General features: G+C 38.1%; 1 protein-coding gene across 1 annotated transcript; it reads left to right on the forward strand.

The window, feature by feature from the left end:
- Nucleotides 1–1,184: 1,184 nt before the first annotated feature.
- On the forward strand, nt 1,185–21,583 carry LOC123577988 (zinc finger protein 677-like). Its single transcript, XM_045440443.1, has 4 exons — nt 1,185–1,309; nt 3,686–3,747; nt 9,660–9,813; nt 14,015–21,583. Exons 2-4 carry the CDS (start codon nt 3,733–3,735, stop codon nt 15,913–15,915), a joined length of 2,070 nt encoding a protein of 689 aa, XP_045296399.1. The 5' UTR covers nt 1,185–1,309; nt 3,686–3,732; the 3' UTR covers nt 15,916–21,583.
- Nucleotides 21,584–23,343: the final 1,760 nt, after the last annotated feature.

Below are 23,343 nucleotides of genomic sequence, written 5' to 3' on the forward strand. Positions count from 1 at the left end.
AAAACAAAATGGGTATGGTTATCCTTCTGAGATGTTTTTTTATTAACAGACTATTAGGTCAATGAAGTCAAAAATTGAGAAGTATGCCAAAGTGCACAAGAAAAGTTAATAAACAGCAAAAACTAAAGTGGGGACACATCAATAACGCTTGGTATTTGGGAAATGGGAATTCCTATCAAAATGACCATGAATGGTCTTTTCTTTAAATCCCTCAGCAAGATAAAGGTCAAACAAAAGGGAAGTCTATAGGGTAAAAAATAATTAAAACAAGGTTAAATTCTTCGTAAGACTTGCTTCTTTCTCCCTGAGTAAATTTTTCTTAAAAATCTAATTTTCAAGCATAAAATAGTCTTCCAAAGTAACTGAGAACAAAGGTTTTTTAAAAATTGCAATTACAATGATATTTAGCAACTAAGGAGCTTAATCAATACACAAGTGCAATCTGGTAGTTCTGAAAGGCGTTTGGATTTATAATTCATCTCGAGATTCGAATATCAAAGAGAGAAAATTGATGACCACCCACAGAGGCAGAAATGTTTGTTCCTTTAAAACAACAAGCCGCCCTCCACCCCCCACAGCCCAGGGCCCAGCGGTGAACGCCAGGGAAGGCAGTCCAGCAAACAGGGAGCAGAAGTGACAATTCAGTGCAAAGCTCTGATGGGGAGTTAGTACCAAACTGCACATTGTCCACAGAACAGTTTTGCATTTCGCAATGTAGCGTCCATCACCGACACTGACCACCCCGGCTTTTGCTGCATTAAACAAGGAGCTGTTCCTGTCCAAGTCTCAGTCGCCCCTCAAAGACCCCAGGTCACAGGTTCCCGCACAGCTCCGCCTCACTAGTCGGAGCGCGTCTCCACCGCTGGCTACAAATGTTTCCCAGGGTACTGAGATCAACTTGTCAAATACCACCACTCCCAACAGAAGCGGCCCACCCTTCCCTAACGTTGTACCCAGGCTGGATCCGAACGACACCAGCGAGATTGGAATGAATCCAAAAGCGGAACCCGAAACCGCCGGTCTGCAGGACAGAGGACCAAATGCCAGGCGAAGGACGGTGCCGGAGGCGAGACCCGGCTCGCCCAGGCCCCCGCCCGCACCCGCCTCTTCCTAGACCGCTTCGGCCCCACCCCGAGATCGCCCCGCCCGTTCGTCTCGACGCACGCGCATGCGCGCCTTTCTGCAGACCCGGAAGCGGATCCCGCGGAGCAACGATCCAGCTGGTGGGAGTGAGTCTCCATTTTTTTGGATCTTGCCCTGGAGGCGTTCCTAGTCCCCGCCTCCACATCCAGATTTCGGGGATCGCCTGGTAAGGTAGAATCCTTGAACCCTCTCACCCCTCTCGCTGGGAGTTCGTCCCTTTCGCCTTCGCGGCGTTACCGTAAGACGTTTCGATCCCAGTCGCTGGGTGCGGGTCCCGGGCGTCCGTGTCGTTTCTGGTTAAAATCTCTCTGAGGCAGGTTCGGGCCAAGCCTTTCTGCCTCTGGCCCTTGCAGACCCCAGTCGCCTTGCCAGTCGCTTTCCTGCTCAGAACCTTTCTCTGACTCCCGAAACTCCCCCCTCCCCTCAATCGCGTCCGGCACAGTCGTCACTAGGAAGGTGGATGCAGGCCCTTCGCCCCGCCGCAGGGAGGGCATAGTGGGGACAGAGATGGCAGGGGAAGACGCAGGAATCTGCGGATCGAGGATCCGATCGAGGGTCATCGGAAAGTGTGGGGAGAAAGAACGGTGGGGATTCAAACAAAGGCTGCCACAGAGTAGGGTGAAACTTTTGGAAGAGGAATAGTGAGGGAGGGAAACGGAAATGGACTAAAGGACAGAAGAGAAACAAGGACACAGAGAGACTTACTCAGAGAACAAAACATGTAGTGATCTCAAACAAAGCACGGGACCCAAACGCTAGTGAGTACAGAAGATAGTAAGTTGTGAAGTACTGATTTGTGGCTCTATGATCTTGTTAATCTAAAATTTGGTAAATTTTTTCAGTTGTGCAGAAGAAAATGAGAGTTGTGAAACCTGGTGTTTGAAGCAACTGCACTTTCTAAGTATTGCATCGGAAGATAATTCCATTTGCAACCACTACTCATCTAGAGGGCAGAGGTCTAGCTCAGTCAGTCAATGGGGAAGACTTTCTGTAACCACATGGTGCTTTTTACAGTGGCCATTATTAACAGTACTGTTGCTGTTCCCCTTTTTTCTGTGGCTCATGGCATTCTTTTCTAAACTTGATGTTATCTGCACACTTGTTTTATCTTTAATCTCAGAATCCATTGGCTATCTTTTTAATTTCCAAATTATTTTACCTCTTAATTTTATTGTTCAGATTATGAGTTTTACTTTCTAACCTATCATATATTGGAAGTATTCTGGATGTCTGTTAAATAACTTTATAGTATTTCATTACACATCCGTTAAGGATGTTGATAATCTCTTAACACTCAAAACCTAGTTTAGTCAGTTAATTTAATATTCAACAGTTCTCTTCTTCCCCTAAGTTATCTTTTAAATTACCAAATGCTGAGCCGAAATCTCCAACTAAATAGATGTTCCCCTCAAGTCCCCTCTGCCTTCTCTGTACAGATGTTGAAGGGTGGTCTGGATTGATACGGAACTTTGTTCCAGCAGTGCTCATCTGTTCATAATACAGAGATTGCTCAGAGCTCATCCCCACAGGTGACCCTTTTTCATGTTTTCCAGGACTAGTAACTATTTGTAATTTCATATAGGTTTTCTGGAAAAGAGGAATTAAATGCTTGGGTTTGGTTAAACCCATGAAAGAGAAGCTTCTCTTGTTCAGGAATATGAACAGTAATCTGGAATTAGGATAAGCCCTTTGTACTTAAACCTGTCCAGACCACCTTTTCAGAATTTACTTACACACAGTTCTGCTCACTCTACTCAGATTTCTTAAGGCTAACTTGGTCAAATTACTCCTCTTTGGAGTGCACCCACCTGTAACGTGAGATGATAGGCCAAGAATTCTGAACCTGGGCTAATAAGATCCCTGAAATGATTTTCAGAATTGGGTGTGTGTTTGTCTTTGGCCATTTTCTAGGAGAGGGTGTACAGTTATCATTAGAGTTTACAGTGTGGTCTAGTTCCAAAAATAATGAAAACCACTAAGAAAGAGGCAGGAGCATAGTCTTAGAGACAGGGATATGCCTCTGTCAGCTCCATCCTCTCTGTGTATCCTGGCTAAATCTTAAACATTTGATCATGTCATCCTTTGACATTAAACCCTCTTACAGGCTTCCCATCACCATCAAGACAAAGATCTAGACTCTCAGTATGGCTACTGGGGAGCTCTGGAGCTGGGGTGACCCTTAAGAGTTATTCCAAATTGATGGCATGAACAGTCTTCTGTATCCTGCATCAACCATTCCTTGGATGCTGGCTGCCTACGGAGGAGCCAGGAACTTGAATGAAGCAATTCCTTTTGGTCAAGTGCCGGGATAACGTAGACTGTGGAGTGTGTTGGTTTCAGCAGCGGGGAGGGCTTTCTGAAGGAATGGGTGAAAAATGTACCTGTTGGACTCCATATAAGACTTTATTGTCCCTGCATCCCTCCTGTTGCAATGGGCAGCAAAGAACTCTTTCTCCCACAGTGAGCTTCTCTCTATGTATTGTGGCAGAGGAAGGGGTTATGTTGATTCCAAACATTAAACAACATACCTTTTGCCACACAGTATAACCTTACCTGAGAAAGAAGACCAGAAGGGGGAAAAAAGGAGGAATGGCTCTTTTCCAGGTAAAAGTCATATTTGTCACTGATTGTTCTTTTTCCTAAAATGTCACACTTTGGACTCATTAATCTTCTCTGTCTCCATAGAGTTCTGCCTGAATTATTTACTGACACCCACGGCCTTCTCCCTATTTCCTCTCATCTCCATGTAGATTCCATCTCACTGTGACCCAGTGACATGGCACTTGGGAAGACGCTCCTTTTAGGTGGTCGTCCTGTGAGGGATTTTCTCCGCAGGCAGGAACTGGAGATGGGGAGTAGGCTCTGTGGTGTCCATGAGGTTGGGCAGTAAGGATTCTTCACAGACCCCTTCTGGATGCCCTTCAGCTCATATAAACCAGAATTAAAGAGATTACTATTATGTAAGTAATGTGTTAGCATGCACAAGTACCTGAGAAACCCTGAAAAATAAGACGACTAATGGGGGAAGTTTGCTTGTCCAATTTTATAATGTCGTTTGACGTTAAACAAGAAAATCAGTGTGCTTCTGACTACAAAACATTAATATTTTGGAATAGAATGGGAAGTTCAAAGTAGGAATAAGGAATAGAGAGGGTGTTTTATTTAATTAACATAATTAGTTTTATTTTTTTGTTTTGTTTTTTTATTATTATTATTTTTTTATTTTTATTATTTTTTTTTTTTTTAATTTTTTTTTTTCAACGTTTATTTATTTTTGGGACAGAGAGAGACAGAGCATGAACGGGGGAGGGGCAGAGAGAGAGGGAGACACAGAATCGGAAACAGGCTCCAGGCTCTGAGCCATCAGCCCAGAGCCCGACGCGGGGCTCGAACTCACGGACCGCGAGATCGTGACCTGGCTGAAGTCGGACGCTTAACCGACTGCGCCACCCAGGCGCCCCTATTATTATTTTTTTTAATACATGAAGTTTATTGTCAAATTGGTTTCCATACAACATAATTAGTTTTAAAGTGTAGAATCAACCTATTTCTCTAACACTAAGTGTTCCTTGAATTATTTATAGCACATCCATCTCCAAAGACCATCTCAAAAGAGTACCTTTAGGAACTCTTACACCATACATCTTTTAGATAAAAATGTTTATAACTTAACCAGACATAGGAGCAGAACTTTCTGTCATCAGAGAGGCTGATGCTCAATTTTCATTTTATGAATTATTGTTAAATATTGTTATTTTTATATTTTTCTATTAAACTCCCCTAGAATATGTATTTTTGTGGTTCAGTTCCACACAGGTATGTATTCTGGAAGCTAAGAAGTAAAATACCTCCTTCGCTGTCATATCTTCCACCATCAATGATTGTCTTCATCAGGAAGTGGTGTTCTCTTTAGTGCAGATCTTCTAAAAATGCATTTATATATTATAATGTGATTTTAGAAAATATTTTTCTGTAAATGTTTTATCACATTTTCTGCAAATTTGAAATGTTTACATATGATATGTTTGGATGTTGTTTTCATGTTAGTAAACATAGAGATAACTGCTTTTTTTAGATCCTCATTGGAACATTCTGTAAGTGAAGATACGTGAGTCCTTTACAATTTCTTACTGTTACAAAGAATGCCATGGTTGCTGCTTCTGAGCAGGCCGACTTCACTACAGACTTCTAAGGATATCTTATGATTCTGCACCTTAAGCATGATTACCAGATTAATGATGGTCTTTCTGAGGAGACAGATGTTCCACTTACTAAAAAAAGATTTTAAATCAACTGTCTTGAACATCCTCAGCTAAAGGAAAACATGGAAGAGAACTAAGAAGTAGGGAAACAGTGTTTCAACAAATAGAAAATATCAGTAAAGAGACAGAAATTATAGTAAAGGGAAGGAATAGAAATTCTAGAGTTGAAAGAGTGTAAACACCAAAATTAGAAATTCACTAGAGGGTTCATTAGCAGATGGGCAATAAGAATAATCAGTGAACCTAAACATCGATTAACTGAAATTATCAAGCAGAAGAAAGGGGGGAAAAAGCTGAATAAAAGGGGAAAAACAGAAGAAAAATGACCAGAGACTAAGAAACCTTTATGATACTATCAAGAATACTTATATACATATAATAGGAGTCCCAGAAGAAAAGGACAGAGAAAAAAGGTACAGAAAGAATATTTGAAGAAATAAGACCTGAAAACCTAATTGTATCAAAAACAACCTACATATTCAAAAAACTCAATGAACTTCAGCTCTGACAGGTACATGGAGATCCCTGGCAGTCACATAATCAGTCAAATTTTATAAGACAAAAAAGAGAATGTGGAAAGCAGCAAGACAGAAAAACTTCTCGCATACAGGGATTCTGAATACGTTTAATGGCCTGTTTCTCATCAGAAACTGGAGGCCAGGGAGCATTCTCATGACGTATTTAAAGTTTGAAAGATTAAAAAAAAAAATCTATGAGGAATTCGTTATCAGGCAAACTATGCTTTAAAATTGATAGCGTAATTAAGAGCCTCCTACATGAACAAAAGCAGGTTGAGTTCACACTTACAGACTCAGCCTACGTGAAATACCAAATGGAGTTCTTCAGGCTGAAATGGGTAGTAATTAGTGGTACATCACTAATAATAACGAACACTAGTAAAGGTAACTACGTAAGTAAATACAAAAGCCAGTATTATATATTTGTTTTCTAAGTCATTTTTTCCTATGTGTCTTAAAAGACAAATGTGTAAAACAATAAGCAAACCTGACTTCGAGTGAGTGAAACATCTGTTCATTTGTTATAAAGTAGTTTTGACAGTAACATAAAGGGAGACTGTATAGCAGCAGTTGTTGTATGCTATTAAAGCTAAGTTAATATCAACTAAACTGTAAACTGTAGTTCCCAGGATATCCACTCAGAAAATAACTTGAAAATAGACAAAAATAAATACAAAGGCAATCAAAATGTTACGCACACACATAGACACCAAAAGAAAGGAGGAATTATGAAAGAAAATAGACATACAAACAGCAGATGTCAGAAGTATTTCTTACTAGTTGTAATTTAAAATATGCATAGATTAAACTCTTTAATAAAAGACAAAGGAATTGAGTTTTAAAAATGATTCCACTCTATGTCTATAAAAGGTTCACTTTTTTAAAGTCTTTATTTTGAGAGAGAGGTTGAGTGGGGGAGTGGCTGAGACAAGGAGAGAGAATCTTAAGCAGTCTTCACACTGTCAGTGCAGAATCAAATGCAGGGATCGAACTCATGAACTGTGCGATCATGACCTGAACTGAAATCGAGAGTCAGATGCTTAAGCGACTGAGCCACCCAGGTGCTCCAAGGCTTACTTTAGGCACACAAATAGGTTGAAAGTGGAAAGATGGAAAAAGATATTCCATGCAGATAGTAATGAAACCTAGCTGGGTAATTATACAGATATCAGCCCAAATAGAGTTTAAGTTGTAAAATTGTTATCAACGATGTGGAAGGACCTATACTGAAAAAAGTGCCGATCCATCAGGAAGATAAAACAAGTATAAGCAATATGTACATGGAAGCAAAGCCCCCAAATTTTTGAAGCAACCATTGAGGAGATGGTTCTATAGTAGTTGGAGACCTCAGTGCTCCCTTTTTTTAAATAATGCATAGAACAACCAGACATCAGTAAGAAAGGAGTGAGCAATGCTGTAAACCAGCTAGGCTCCGCAGATACATACAGAACACTGCATCCAACAAAAACTGAAAAATTAGGAGTAGAAAGGAACAAAAACTGAAAAATTAGCAGTAGAAAATACACTGGAAAAGTGTATTATTAAAATTCCATGGCTAACTTCATACTCAATGAACAACTGAAAACTTCCCCTTAATATCAAGAACAAAACAAGTGTGACTCATTTTGCCACCACATATCAACACTACTGGAAGTTCTAGCCAGAGAAAACACAGAAGAAAAATAAATACAGTATGTCAAAATTGGAAAAGAAATCAAACTATCTATATTCATAGTATACATGATCTTCTACTTAGAAATAAAGAATCCTTAGACTTAGAATGAATTCATTGAAGTTACAAAATACAATATCAACACTCAAATTTAGTTGTATTTCTCTGTACAGTAGCAATCAACAAATGGAAAGTAAGTAAACAATTCCATTTACAAGAGCAAGAAAATGAATGAGAATAAGTTTAACCGAGGAAATGGAAGATTTATATACAGTGAAAAACAAAAAGTTGCTGAGGAAAATTAAAGAAAACTTAAATGTCAAGATATCCAGTGTTTGTGGATTGGAAGACTGTAAAATGTGAGTCCTCCCCAGAGCAGTATAAAGTAATACAGTCCTCAGCAAAATCCCAGCAGTGTTTTTTGCCCAAATGGGAATCCTGATTCTAAAACTCATATTGAATTGGTAAGGATGCCACATAACCAAAATAAACATGAGAAAGAACAAAATTTGAGGACCTACAATTCCCGACATCAAACCTTCTACAATAACTTGGAGTAACCAAAAGTATAATTGCATCATAGGCTACAAATATTGATCAAAGCGATAGACCTGAGTGTCCACAAATAAACGCATACATCTATAATCCATTGCTTTTTTACAAGTGTGTCAAAACCAGTGGAAAAAGAATAGTCTTATAAATCGTACAACTAGTTGTCTGTGTGAGAATGAAATTGAAACTACCTTGTACAATATAAGGAAATCAATTCAGAATTAACGATTAAATGTAAGAGCTAAAACTATAAAAGTCTTAAGTGAAAACATAGGGGTAAATCTTTAGTACCTTAGGGTTGGCAGTGGATGTTTACACATGACCCCAAAAGCAAAAGAGAAAAAGGCAAAGTAGATAAATTGGTCATCATCATAATTAATCATATCTGTGCATTGAAGGACATTATCACATAAATGAATTGGTTTACTTTAATGGGAGGAGATAATTTGCCAATCACATATCTACTAAGGGTCTAGAACCTAGAATATAAGAACGTATACCTTATACATTTCATTATACATTAACATGTACAATATATGAAGAACATATACAAGTCAACAACCAAAATACAAAGAACCCAACTTAAAAAATGGTCAAAGGATTTTAATAGCCATTTCTCCATAGTAGATACACAAAGGAAATAAGCACATGAAGAGATGTTCAGTGAAAGGAGTCATTAGTAAAATGCATATGAAAACCACGATGAGATATCGTTTCACACCCACTAGGATGACTATTGTAAAACAACAATAACAAAAAAAGTGTCTGTAAAGAGGTGGAGGAATTAGAATCATGACACACCGTGTTAGAAAGTAGCTGCTGTGGAAAAGAGTGTGGCAGATTCTTAACAAAATTAAACCACGTGACCCAGTAATTACACTTCTAGGTATTTATATAACCAAAAGAATTGAAAACAAATATCTAAGCACTTACTTGTGCTCGAAAGTTCATAGCAACTTACTAATATTAGCCAAAGTTGATAACAACGAAATGCCCATCAGTAGTTGAGTGAATATGGTCTAGTCCTGCAGTGGAATACTCTGCAGCCAGAAGAAAGGAAATGTTCCACTGATATATACTATATCATGGATGAACCCCAAACATTATTCTAAGTGAAAGAAGGCAGATGCAAAAGGTCACATTTTTGATACCATTCCATTCACATGAAAAGTCCAAAATCGGTAAATCCATAGAGACAAAGCATTAGTGGTTGCCAGGGACTGGGCAATAGGAAGCACCTGTTAATGGGTAAAGGATTTCCTTTGGGGATGATGAAAATGTTTTCAATCTAGACAGAGGTGATGTTTGTGCAACATTGAATGCACTAAATGCCACTGAATGGTACTCGAAAATGGCTAATTTTATGTTAACTGTAGCTCATCAAAATTATTTTACACGGAAAGGGAACACTCACTCCAGCCTAGTCAGTCTTTACACATCTCTGCTTCTCTAATTTTGTGTCAAATAAGAACACTTTCCCTGTCCACTTGGTGAAATGTCTTTTCTTCTCAGGGACGGTTGACATTCAGGGATGTAGCCATAGAGTTCTCTCAGGAGGAGTGGGAATGCCTGGACCCTGCTCAGAGGGTCTTGTACAGGGATGTGATGTTGGAGAACTACAGGAACCTGGTCTCCGTGGGTGAGGATAACTTCCCTCCAGAAGTCGGTAATTACTTTTTATGTCTTTGCATTTTCTACTCAGAGCCACTGTTTTGATCATAGGAGTTTCAAATTCCTGTTCTTAAGGGAGTGATTGCAGCTGTTTTGATTGAGAATGGAAAGACTTCATAATGTGGCAAATGGATTCTAACTTCGTTTTCTTCAGAAGTTCTGCATTCCTGCATGTTTAGTTGGGAGGTGATGACAGGCACTGGATGTTATATGTAAGTGATGAATCACAAATTACTACTGAAACCAATATTATACTATATGTTAACCAACTAGAATTTAAAATCTGGGAGTTTGGGAAATAGGATTTAAAAACCCTTAAATTCTTAGTAAAGTCAACTCTCATTGACATCTTTAAAGATAAGGCTCAGAGAGAAGTTATTTAAAGTTGGGGGAAAAAAGGAAACCTTATAGTCAATTTTCATAAATATCTGATTCTGTGGTCTTACCCTTGTGCTTTTGGTTAGTCGTTCTTGGAAAAGAACCAGATCTCTGCATTCCTACAATAATCCTTAAGCATTCTGGCAGTTAGCTGATTAATTTTCGAAATATGTTTCTACACCCACATAAAATGAATGTCCTTTTTTCTTTGCTGAACAAAGAGCTGGGAATGTATTCTGGAAGAGCAAAGCAGATCATGTTCTGTTTTTCTTTATAAATGGAAATCTCTTCTTGAGCTGAATATCATCTCCATTTTGGAAGAAGGGAAAGATCCCAGGACTGTGGAAAGTGAACTGAATATATGGGAAAATCCAGACAGGTGGGAATGTGTTGGGATGTGAGCACAAGTCAGAGCTCAGATGGGCACAGAGTAAGCAGCTCCAGCAAACATTGTTTGGGAAGGATCTGTGGGAAAATAAAAGTTTATTTCTTAGGAGCTTTCAAAGGAAATCCCCTGCCACCCCCTACACACTTCTCATTCTGTTATTCAGATGAGTAAATCAAATATGTACAAGGTTAAACTCCAACTTTTAGAACCTATAACACAGTTACCTGGCCTCTCTGACCATACTGGTTCTGAGCTTTCAGAGGGACTGGGATGGCTGTCCCTAAGGAGCCTTTTCCCTGATCTCTCTTGGTTCTCATTCCATACAGGTCAGAGCTGAGGCCTCTGTAGTGCAGACCTCAGGACCTATTCACTTTCCATTTCCATTTTGTATCCTTGGGAGAACTTCTAAGGAGACAAACAAAATGTAATCAATGTCTAATAAAGTAGAGCTAAAGTTTATCTCTTTCTTTCCTGGGCCATCCTGGCTTCTTGAGGTCGGGTGCTTTTGCATTAATTAGGAGGAAGTCGTGATGTGGATAATTCCAAAAAGTGAAATTCCAAAATTAGATGTAGTTTACATATAGCACAGCTTAACTGATATCTCTAGTTAGCTTTTCTATTGAAAAAACCTGTAGTATTCCATAGATGTTTATTGTATTCTTAGTATACAGAAAGTACCATATATATATATATATATATATATATATATATATATATATATATATATATATGGTTTTTTTTTCCCCTGCAGGAGGGGGGAGTTGTTTTAAGAACTCGACGCAGCAGCAATTTTTGTTTTGTTTTTAAGTAATCTCTGCACCCTTTTGATCCCTTCACCCGTTTGTGCCACCATCCCCTCAACTTCCTGCCTCTAGTAACCACAAATATGCTCTATCTAAGAGGGGTTGTATTGTTTTTTTAAGATTCCACATATAAGAGAAATCATACTGTCTTGGTCTTGTACTCATTCTACTTAGTACAGTGTCCTCAAGGTCCATCCCTTTTGTCACAAGTGGCAAGATTCTACTCTTTTTTATGGCTGGATAATGTGTCATATACACACATCTTTATTTACCCATCAATGGACATTTAGATTGTGTCTGTATCTCAGCTATTGTAAATAGTGCTGCAGTGAACATTAGAATGCTTCTATCTTTTTGAGTTAGTATTTTGATTTCTTCAGATAACTACTCAGAAGTAGAATTAGCGGATCACACAGTAGTGTGTGGCCACACCAATTTTGGCTCCAACCAATAGTGCACAAATTCTCCACCCATCACCAACACTTGTTTATTTCTTGTCTTTTTGATAATTGACATTCTAAGAGGTGTGAAGTGAAACCTGATTGTGATTTGGATTTGCATTTCCTTGATGATGAATGATGTTGAGCATCTTTTCATGGCCCTGTTGGCCATCTCTAAGTCTTTGGAAAATGTCTATTCAGATCTTCTGCCCATTTCTTAAATTGGGTTATTTGAGCATTTTTGGGCAATATTTTAGTTTACCAGTCCATTATCAGATACATGATTTGCTAATATTTTCTCCTATTCAGTAGGTTCCCTTTGTATTTTGTTGAAAAGGTGTTCTTTTGCTGTGCAGACACTTTTTAGTTTGAAGTAGTCCCACTTACTCTTGGTTTTGTTGATTTATCTTTTGGTGTCAACAGTCAAAAAAACAAAAACAAAAATAAAACCATCCTTCCCGGGATCTGTGTCAAACAGCTCTTCCTATACCCCTATCTTATAGGAATTTTATGGTTTAAGGTCTTAAGTTTAAGTCTTTAATGCATTGTGAGTTAATTATCATGTATGATGTCAGACTGTGGTCCAGTTTCACTCTTTTGCCTGTGGCTGTCCAGTTTTCCCAAACCATCTATTAAAGAGATTGTGCTTTCCCCATTGTATAGTCTTTTCTCCTTTGTTGTAAATTAAGTGACCATCTGTGTGAGTTTATTTCTGGGCTCTATTTTGTTTTGGTGATCTATGTGTCTATTAGATTTATGCTAATACCACACTGTTTTAATTACCACAGATTTGTAATCAGGGTGTTGAAATCAAGGAATGTGATGCCTCCAGCTTTGTTCTTCTTTCTCAAGATGCTTTCACTTTGCAGGGTCTTTTGAGGTTCCATACATATTTTAGGATTTCTCTGTTTCATGTGTAGGTTTTTATGTGGACATAAATTTCAACTTATTTGTGTAAATACCAAAGAGTGCAATTGCTACATCACATTTGAGAGTATGTTTAGTTTTGTAAGAACGTGCAAACTGTCCTCCAGACTGGTGCACCATTTTGCGTTCCCACCAGCAATGAATGAGAATTCTTATTGGTCCACATTCTCACTAGTATTTGTGTTAGTGTTCTGGATTTTGGCCATTCACCTAAATGTGTAGTGATAACTCATTGTTACATATTTACCTCAGTTAAATTTATGACTTTTTTTAAAAAACATTTTTGAGAGAGAGCGTGATTTGGGTAGGGACAGAGAGAGAGTGAGAGAATCTGAGGTAGGCTCCAGTCTCAGAGCTGTCAGCACAGAGCCCAACATGGGTTTCAAAACTAAAAACTATGCAATCATGACATGAGTCAAAGTCAGACCCTCGAACGATTGAGCCACCCAGGCCGCCCCTATGGCATTCTTTAAACTGAGTGTTTTTGATATCTTGAGAACGTATTTTTTTAAGTTACTGCTTTAGTCAGAGAGATATCATTAACTTGATTTGTCATAGGTTTTTAAATAGTGATACATTATTTTTGTGAGCTTGTGTGTCTCAGTTGGTTAAGCGTCTTGACTCTGGATTTTGTCTGAGGTCATGATTTCACAGTTCCTGAGTTCGAGTCTGGCATTGTGCAGTGTGCTTACAGTGGGAAGACTGCTTGATATTCTCTCTCTTCCTGCCCCTCCCGTATTCACAAGCTTGCTCTCACTCTCTAAGTGAATAAACTTAAAAAAAAAAATTCTTGTACATGTCTCCTGGAACATGTATCTATTATATAATTCTTTTGATTATATACCTGGAAAATGAATTCGTGGGATATTTGGTTTGATAATTTTTAGAGCAAATACTGAAATAGATGTAAGCCTACAGTCTTCTTATAATACCATACTGTCTCCCTGTTGAATGTTTTCTACTGTTACATCATACCCGTAGTATAAGTTCTTACAGAATGAGTCACTATTATGCCTGTTGCTAAATCAGTTCCTTTTTCTAACATCAGGCTTTAAACTTACAACACAATCATATTCCCATAGATGTGCAAGTACAAGCACTGTCCCCACATTTATAGAAAGAAAACTTAAAAACATTGTAAATAACAATAGTGTTTGAAGTCTATGCTTGAGAAACTTCCTGTATCCATTATAAAATAATATTTTGGTGTTAATTATGGAATTCAGTATAAAATATTTACCTTCCAATTCTATTTGATAGGGAGTTCTGCTGGATTTGCAATCAAGGGATTATCACCAATACAGGACATTAATAAAGGAGAATTTTACCACTTAGTGATATTGGAGAGAAATGAAAGTCATGACATCAAGGATTTTGATCTCAAGGAAGTCTGGGAAAATAGGCATGAGTTTGAAAATCACTGGGGATATGATGCAAGAAATTACAAAGAAGTGCCTTTGACCCATAACAAAAATGTCACATGGAGAAAAGATCAAAAACTTAATCAGCTCTCAGTTACTCTTCCTCAAAAGCAGTGTGCTTCTGTAAGAAATAATACATACCTGTATTTCATGGATTATGAGCCATTTGTAAGGAATGTATTAAAAATGGACAATAATAGAAGTGGTGCTGGAAACCAGTACATAGACTGCTTGGAAAATAGAATTGGATTAAGTTTACAGGCACACCTGGCTGAACTGCAGACATTTCACAGTGAGGAGAAAATGTATGAATGTAATCCAACTGAGAAGTCTGTCGGCAATGGTTCCTCAGTCTCACCACTTGAAACAATTCCTCCCAGGACCCAAAACATTTGGAATAAGTCTAGGAAGATTTTTAAATATCGTTTGTTACCTGCACAAGACAGGAAAGCACACACTAGAGGAAAATCTTACAAATGTAATGAATGTGGGAAGGTTTTTAGCAAAAGCTCAAACCTCATGAGTCATGAAAGAATTCATTCTGGACAGAGACCTTATAAATGTAATGACTGTGGCAAAGCCTTTACGGAGCACTCACATCTTACTCAACATAAGAAAATCCATACTGGAGAGAAACCTTATAAATGTGATGAGTGTGGCAAAGCGTTTAACCAATGTTCGAACCTCACTAGGCATCAAAGAATCCATACAGGAGAGAAACCATATAAATGTAACATATGTGGCAAGGTCTGTAGTCAAAATTCAAACCTTGCAAATCATCAGAGAATGCATACTGGGGAGAAACCTTACAAATGTAATGAATGCAGCAAAGCCTTTGCTGAGCGTTCAAGCCTTACTCAACATAAAAAAATCCATACTGGAGAGAAACCTTACAAATGTAATGAGTGTGGCAAAGCTTTTAAACAGTGCTCTCACCTCATTAGACATCAGAATACACATCCTGGAGAGAAGCCACACAAATGTGATGTATGTGGCAAGGCTTTTATCCAGAGTTCTAGCCTTGTAGAACATCAGAGGATTCATACAGGAGAAAAACCGTATAAATGTAATAAATGTGATAAAGCTTTTATCAGACGTTCACACCTTTGGGGTCATGAACGAACTCATACTGGAGAGAAACCTTACAAATGTAGTGAGTGTGGCAAAGCCTTTGCTGAGCGCTCAAATCTTACTCAGCATAGAAAAATCCATACTGGAGAGAAACCTTATAAATGTAATGAGTGTGGCAAAGCGTTTACCCAATTTGCAAACCTTACTAGGCATCAGAAAATACACACTGGAGAGAAACCACACAAATGTAATGTGTGTGGCAAGGCTTTTATCCAAAGTTCAAGCCTTATGGAACATCAGAGAATTCATACAGGAGAAAAACCTTATAGATGTAATAAATGTGATAAGGCTTTTATCAAACGTTCACACCTTTGGGGTCATGAGAGAACTCATACTGGAGAGAAACCATACAAATGTATTGAGTGTGGCAAAGCATTTACGGAGCGTTCACATCTTACTCAGCATAAGAAAATCCATACCGGGGAGAAACCTTATAAGTGTAATGAGTGTGATAAAGCTTTTACCCAATTTGCAAAACTTACCAGGCATCAGAAAATACATAATGAAAAGAAACAGTATAAACCTAATATGTGTTGCAGTGCTTTTATTCAAAGCTCAAGCTTTGGAGATCATCAAAGAACTCATAGGAGAAAGAAACCTTGCAAGTAATATGAGCAAGTATTCAACACTTACTTAACATCAGATTTTCCATCATGGAGAGGAACCATATGAAACTAACATATTTGGGAAAGCTAGTAACGAGGGTTCACACTTCACCTGATATCAGAATACAAATCTCTGAAAGGAAGCACACTGAAGAAATGTATGGCAAGGCTTATCCAAAATTTGTTACACCTTGTGGAACATAAATTTTACCAGAGAATTCTTACAAATGTAGTGAGTGTGATCAGGTTTATAAAAAATGTATAAATTGGGGAGGGGGGTAAAATAGATGAATGAGATTAAGAGGTACTGACTTGCAGTTATAAAAAAAAAAAATGTACAACTCTGCTTTGTGGTCTTGAAAGCATTCACATAACATGGAAGCCATACAAATATGTCAAGGTCTTTACCTCAGGAAGCACCTAAGAATTTATCCTGGACAGAAACATTACACATGTAATGAAGGCGATAATTTCTTTAGCCAGTTCTCTCAGTAGATTGCAATTAAAGAATTCACACTAGAGGGAACTAGGTCTGTTTTGAGGATTAACTATTCTTAGGTATTAAATTCCACAGAAAATTAAAATTATTTAAAACTCATGAGATAATGTATGTCAATGGAACAAGTAGATCTGTGGAAAGACCTAATCATCTTCTGTTTAGATATTTTGTAAAGAGTTTATTTACCTCTCTACACCCAACGTGGGGCTCAAAGTCACAACCCTGAGAGCAAGAGTCATGCTTTTCCAACTGAGCCAGCCAGGAACCTCTATGACGTTTTTCACTCAGTTATTTAAGGTTTCTTGATGCTACATTATTATTGATGACTTATAACCTCAAGTTTGGAATCCACTGATGTTATACTTTCATTACATGTGTTTCATTTGTCAACCATCGTGGTGATCTCAGAGAAAGTATGAAAGGAACCTCTTTTATTAGGTGGGGCTTAGTCATACCTATATACCCTGGAAAAACTAGGATGCTGGTTTTAAGATCTAGAATAGTATATATTTTGGAGCATAAGGAGTGACAAGGAATAAATCTAAAAGCTATTATGTAAATTACCATGTTTTCTGTGGTCACATCCCCTTCTCTGGATTTGTTGGTATGATTGAGAGCCTTGGTTGATAACTATATGAAAGGGTTATGCTATCAAATGTGTGATCGTGAAACACTAGACTGAGACATTGAGACAATGATATTTTCATGTGGGAATGAGGGGTTATTAAGGATGCTATTTATGTTAGAGAAAATGGAGGGGGATTGATGGTCTCTCCCTCTTTTGAAACGTAATAGCTATTATATATCATGGATGAGTAAAAATTAGTCTTAATTTTGGAAACTGAAGAGAAAGTTCTAGAGGACACTTAAATCAAAAGAGCCAAAGTAGGGGCACATAGGTGGATCAGTATGTTTAGTATCTGCCTCAGTTTCTGCTCAGGGTCATGGGATCAACCTCTATGTTGGGCTTTCCTCTTGAGTGTAGAATCTGCTTATAATTTTCTCTCTCTCTCTGTCCCTCTTGCCTACTCATGCTCTTTCTAAAAAATAATAAGTAAATAAATAACCCAAAAGAGTATGCTTGCGAAAGACCCAAATTTGGCCACTTAAAATGCATTTTCATACCATTTTATTTAGGGTACCCTATTTCCCATATCTAAGTAAGTAAAATATAAGCTTTTATGTAACCCTGAATGAATCCTGTTCCTTTTATTATCCCAAGTGCATCACACTTCTTTGGGGCATTTCATAATGAACACTAATAAAACATCCTTAGACTCTTAGGTTGAATGTCATCCATAACAATTTTTTTTCATGTTATAGTCAAACCTACAGTTTTGGAAATATATGTTGAATTTCAGAGTTACCCACCCATAGCACATCCCAAGTATTTTTGTGGTTCTAATGAAAATACCATAGCAATGCAATTTCAAACTCTCACCCATCACAATTTGCATCCCCATTCATGAATACAGACCATGATTCTATTTCTGCCTGCCTTTTGTGCTGAAATGAGACCCATGGTTTGCATTAAGTGAAATTTACATTAAATGAAATTAGAAAAAGAGTAAGCATATGAAAAGTATTAGGAACTGAAGGAAAATTTGAGGAGTAAGGATAAAGGTAACACAATCTATATTTTGTGCTGGAGTGCTCAGGGAATAATTTGAAAAGATAAATCTTCATGAGTTTACTCTCAAGAATGAACAACACGATGGGAATCTTGTTTGATAACTAGAAATCTCACATATTTACCCTCTAAAACATTTTTTGCTTTTGTTTGCATTTGTGCTTACTCCACTGGGACAGGATGTTCGGATGTCAAGAATGATGACTCCGTTCACTCAAGTGTTCGGAGAATGTTGGTTATATAATGACGCTTTCTCGGGAGAGCAGGGCAGACTTCTCAAGTTCTGAAAATGGCTAGAGAAAGCAGGCAATGGTGACTACTTTGTTACGATGCATCCTGTGTGGGGCCAGGGTGATGGTACTCATTGACACTGTGAACTTAGAACTACTGCCAAGGGAAGGGCCTCTTGGGCTTTATTATTAGCTTGCCCTGCCCAGATGAGCAGAATAGTAAGAGGTAATGACGCTTCACAGGTATCATTAGTCGGCCATCAAGAGTAGAGTCAGACTCTTTTCTATAAAACTGAATGTTTACTCCTGACTGACTTGGTTGGGAAAGACCACAATCTTCCTCATGCTAACTACTACCTTCTTTTTCCAGCTGTATATGTAGCCCCCACCACACAATATGATTGTGGAAAAGGGTTATGATACACTGTTTAGATCAGTTACTTAAGGTATTTTTAGACTCGTTATGATGTCAGGATTTTTTTTTATTGAGTTATAGCCTAATATTAAAATACATTCAGAAATGATACAGTATTTCCCAACTACAAACCTTTTGTAGATCGTTCACTTTAAGGGAGGTTAGAATGAATTGAATCTCAAAATCAGTCCTATCATTTTTCTAGCAAGATGCTAGAATCAGAGAGTGCCTGAGTGGCTCAGTCAGCTAAGAGTCCAACTCTTGATTTTTTGTTCAGGGCATGATTTCATGATTCATGGGTTTGAGCCCCGGGTTGGGCTCCACACTGAGTATGGAAAAATAAACAAACTTTAAGAAACTTTTTTAAAAAGTACTAGAATCAGAATATCTGTATTGAAACTTTGCAAATTAGTGTTAGATGCAGGTAAATAAAATTAACTTAAAATTAATAAATTTCAAAGGAAATAAATCTGTAAGTTAGAAAACACTAAGGACTAATAATTTTGACACATTTGGAACACCTATGACACTGTTCATGGGTTGCATGCAATATTACACACTGAGGATAAAGAACAAAGTCTGGTGATGAAATCTGTCTCATCCACAGTTCTCCTTGACAACCTTGATCTTTAATATTAATAAGGAGTATGTTTAAATTTGTTCTGCAAAATGTTTTCTTTACCATCTTTTTCTTTTACCTTCTGTTTAGGCATGAATATGAAGTTTGAAAATTCCCCAATATACTTAATTAATTAATTAGAGAGAGAGAGTACACACAAGTGGGAGGCAGGGACAGAGGGAGAGGCAGAGAATCTTAAGCAGGTTTCACTCTCAGTGCAGAGCTGATACAGGCTCGATCCCAAGTCCCTGGGATGTTGGCCTGAGCAAAAATCAAGAGTGATGCTCAACTGACTGAGCCACCCAACTGCCCCCTAATATTCTTATAAAATTGCATTATTAAAATGTGTAGCTAATTAGGGAAAAAAAAAAACCTCCTGGGATTATATCCACGTAAATAAGACAAAACCTAATAAAAGGCCTTTGCCCCTCCCCATTCATCCTTCTTGGTCCTACAGCGGCCATCCTGCTGTAGGGAGAGAGAGTGCTGAGTCCTAAGGGAGGTGGAGCATGCAGAGGACTGCCCAGGGGACCCGTCCCATCCCAACCTGCATCTCTGGGTTTCCTGTTATGTGAGAATGATAAACCACCTAGTTGTTTCAGCCACTAACTTCCAGGAGGTCTGTCCTTCACAAATGAAAACTGTCTGACCTGACCAATAAGATTAATATTTGTATTGAGAGTAGAATGGAGCATTTGAGAGGGAATCTTGAATTTAACATTTTGTAGCTGAGAAAAGCTGCAAAAAGCATCATCTTTCACAGATGGGTTAGAGCTGTTTGGCACATGTTGCCTAAAACTCACAATGTGAATGAAACAAAATATAGCGTGAGAATTTATGACAAATGTTCAGGGTGCTAGGGTAGAGACTTACAGGAGTAAGGAATTTGGTGCCATAAATGGAATAACATGTTTACTTGAGTATGTGAACTATTAGTCTCTGAGTGTATACGCTGCAGTAACTTTCTACTTTGGACAGATAAAATGCATTCAGTCATTCTACCAGTCAGAAACTATTCTAATCACTGATATTAGCAGGAAACAAAACTCCCTGTCTTCAGGTAACTTATATTCTATAAGGTTGAGTCTATAAGGATAAAATATGATAGTGATAAATACCATAAACGTGTTCATATGTAATGATCGGCAGACAGGGTTTCCTAATTTAAACAACATTTTCAGGCAATGCCCACATGCTGAGGTCGTCTTTGGAGAACCACTGAAAGTATCATGCAAATACACATGGAGAAGGGCAAGTGGGTGTAGGAAAGAAGCAGAAAATCACCACAATGGGAACATAATTACGGTGGATCAGGAATACCCACAATTGGCATGTGGCTTGGTGAAATGTGAGGCTAAATTTCTACTGGAGACCTTTAAAATTTGGGAAACCTTATAGTTAGAATTTGTACAATTTTAATAACAAAACTCCCCAGAAGGCTTAGGAGCATATGTGATAGATCCAAAACCATGACCTGTTTGGAGAATGCACAGACCTATTTCTTTATGGCAGCCTTACCACTATTGAGAGAACACAGCAGTGAGGTGGGGTAATGAATTAATGGAAAGATGGTAAATACCATTTGTGAAAACTGTCTAGGGAGTTGATCCCAGGACTTGTTAAGATACATGCTTTTCCTGTTGTCTACGCTTATACCCAGACAAGGGTATGTTGCTTCTTCCGCTTACGAATGTGTACCAAGTAATACTAGTCAGGTCATTTATGCCCCAGTTATATCTTCAATGTCAATATCATCAAAAAAAATCGTTCACATGTAAGAAGATACTGTACTTACAAATTGAATAGTAACAATATCGCATATTTCATGTTTTCCTCACTAATTCAAGACCTAGTAACTCCCAATTATTCCTAGTTTTATTCTTCCAGTTGAGACCAGTCTTGTGTCAGCGTTGCCTAATATTTTGACTATAAAATTGACTTTTCAGTATGTTTCATATCCCAATTTTATACTAAATCAGATGTGATGAGAATGGGACTGTGTGCAAGGTCGGCAAACATTTATTTAAGGAACATACAGTAAATATTTTATTCTTTGTAGGCAATACTGTTTCTGTTACCACTCTTCCAGTATGTCCTTTTTGAGTCAAAAACACCTAAATATGAGTGTGGCTGCATTCCAGTTACACTTCACTTAAAAACAGACAGTAGGTTGCATTTGGCTCATGTTCTGTAGGTGGCAGACTCCTGATCTACCCAAAGGAATTAAGAGCGCTATATAGTAATAGTAACTATATGGTAAATAAAAACCGTCTTCCCTATTTTTAAGCCTCGTTAAAGAAACTAACAGTCTAGTGTATATGTGTATAGCATATGTAAAAGAAACCTATACTAATGGTAGCACAGGGCTGGAGTAGAGAAATGGAAGTCCATGTGGAAAGGAAAGGCCGGATGCTCTGTATGAAGAAGTATAAACGCACGTGAAGGTATACTGTGGCCATCTGTGTAGGATAACCCCTAAAGCAAACAAAAGCAATACTTAGAGCTAACAACAGTGAACCACAGTAAAGGATTTAAAACCGTCTGGAAAAATCAGTTATTTCAAAGAAGACAGATAGAGAGGGAATAGAGCAAAGGAGACATTATAAAAGCAAGAGCAAAATAATTTAAATCTATCTGTAAAACGAAATCATCTAAAGACCCCTTTGAAAAGCAAAATTGTCACTGGATTTTTTTTTAGTTTTATTTATTTTGAGAGAGAGAGACTCAAGGAGGCTCTGTGATGTCAGCGTAGGCCCAACATGGGGCTCCATTTCAAGAGCCATGAGATCATGGCCTGAGCTGAAATCAAGAGTCTTACACCAATAAGCATGTGAGCCAACCAGATGCCCCTGACAATTGGACTTTTTAAAGACAACACAATATTTCCTATGAGAAATTCACAAATTAAGGACACAAAGTAAACTCTTGAACAAAAGATAAACAAATGCTATAAAAAATAGCCATATTAAGATCAAAGTAATTTCAAGACCAAGCAATATGACTGGGGAAAATGAAATCTATTTCCTAATCATAAAGAGGCACATTCACCAGAATGACATGAAAATCCTAATTAATCCCTTGTTTTCACTACAAACAAATATGTAATCAAATGCTCCACATTTCCAAGTCAGACACTAGACTATGATGGCGGACATCCCTTAGTTCACAAGCACACACACGCACACACACACACAAGCATTACACATAGATGCAAACACACATGCATATGTGCAACATACACTCAAATGCACAGCCATATACATTTACCCACTCACACTCACATGCACTTCACAGCAAACACACTCATGCACACACTCATGAAATACAAGCACACACGTTTACACACACTCGTCCGTACTCCTACATTCCCAGTCCCGTGTATGTAATTACATTCAAAGAGTCTGCATGCACATGTGTGTCTCCACAATGTGCTCACATGTTGAAAGAATACAGGAATCTCCTGACCTTGGATGCCTGAAAATGGGGGGCACTTTTCACATTTTTTACTCATTCCATCCCTGCAACAACCCCCAAAAATGATATTTACCACATGCAATATCTTAAAGTGCTGCGAGCATTGCCACTGCAGGTGCAAGTGAATGGGGCAGAGTTGGAAGGTTGCAGGCATGTGATAGAGCAGGGTCCAAATGAGGCTAGAGGGAGGGGGTTATAGGCAGTATGCAGAGAGCATGGGACCATAGAGAAACAGATGCAAAACTCTTCAAAGGCATAAGATGCCATAGTACTTGGTAAATACAGATAGGGACAGAGAAGCAAGGGGGAAAGGCTAAAATGAACCCTGAAGTATGGGAACAGAGTCAGGGACATCAGTATGAGAACAGTTAGCTGTAGTTATGCAAATAAACTGACAGATAAAGAGACAACTATAGATATGGGTGTGAATAGGTTATTCCCAGGTCAGTCTACTCAGAGAGTCTTAACAGCAATGACATCCCAGTAGCAAGAACACTCAGCACCTTGGTTTCTAACACTATTCTAACATCTTGGTTTCTAACACTATTCTCTTTAAAAAAAAAAA

The sequence above is a fragment of the Leopardus geoffroyi genome, chromosome E2, assembly GCF_018350155.1.
Source record: "Leopardus geoffroyi isolate Oge1 chromosome E2, O.geoffroyi_Oge1_pat1.0, whole genome shotgun sequence".
NCBI classification, from domain to species: domain Eukaryota; kingdom Metazoa; phylum Chordata; class Mammalia; order Carnivora; family Felidae; genus Leopardus; species Leopardus geoffroyi.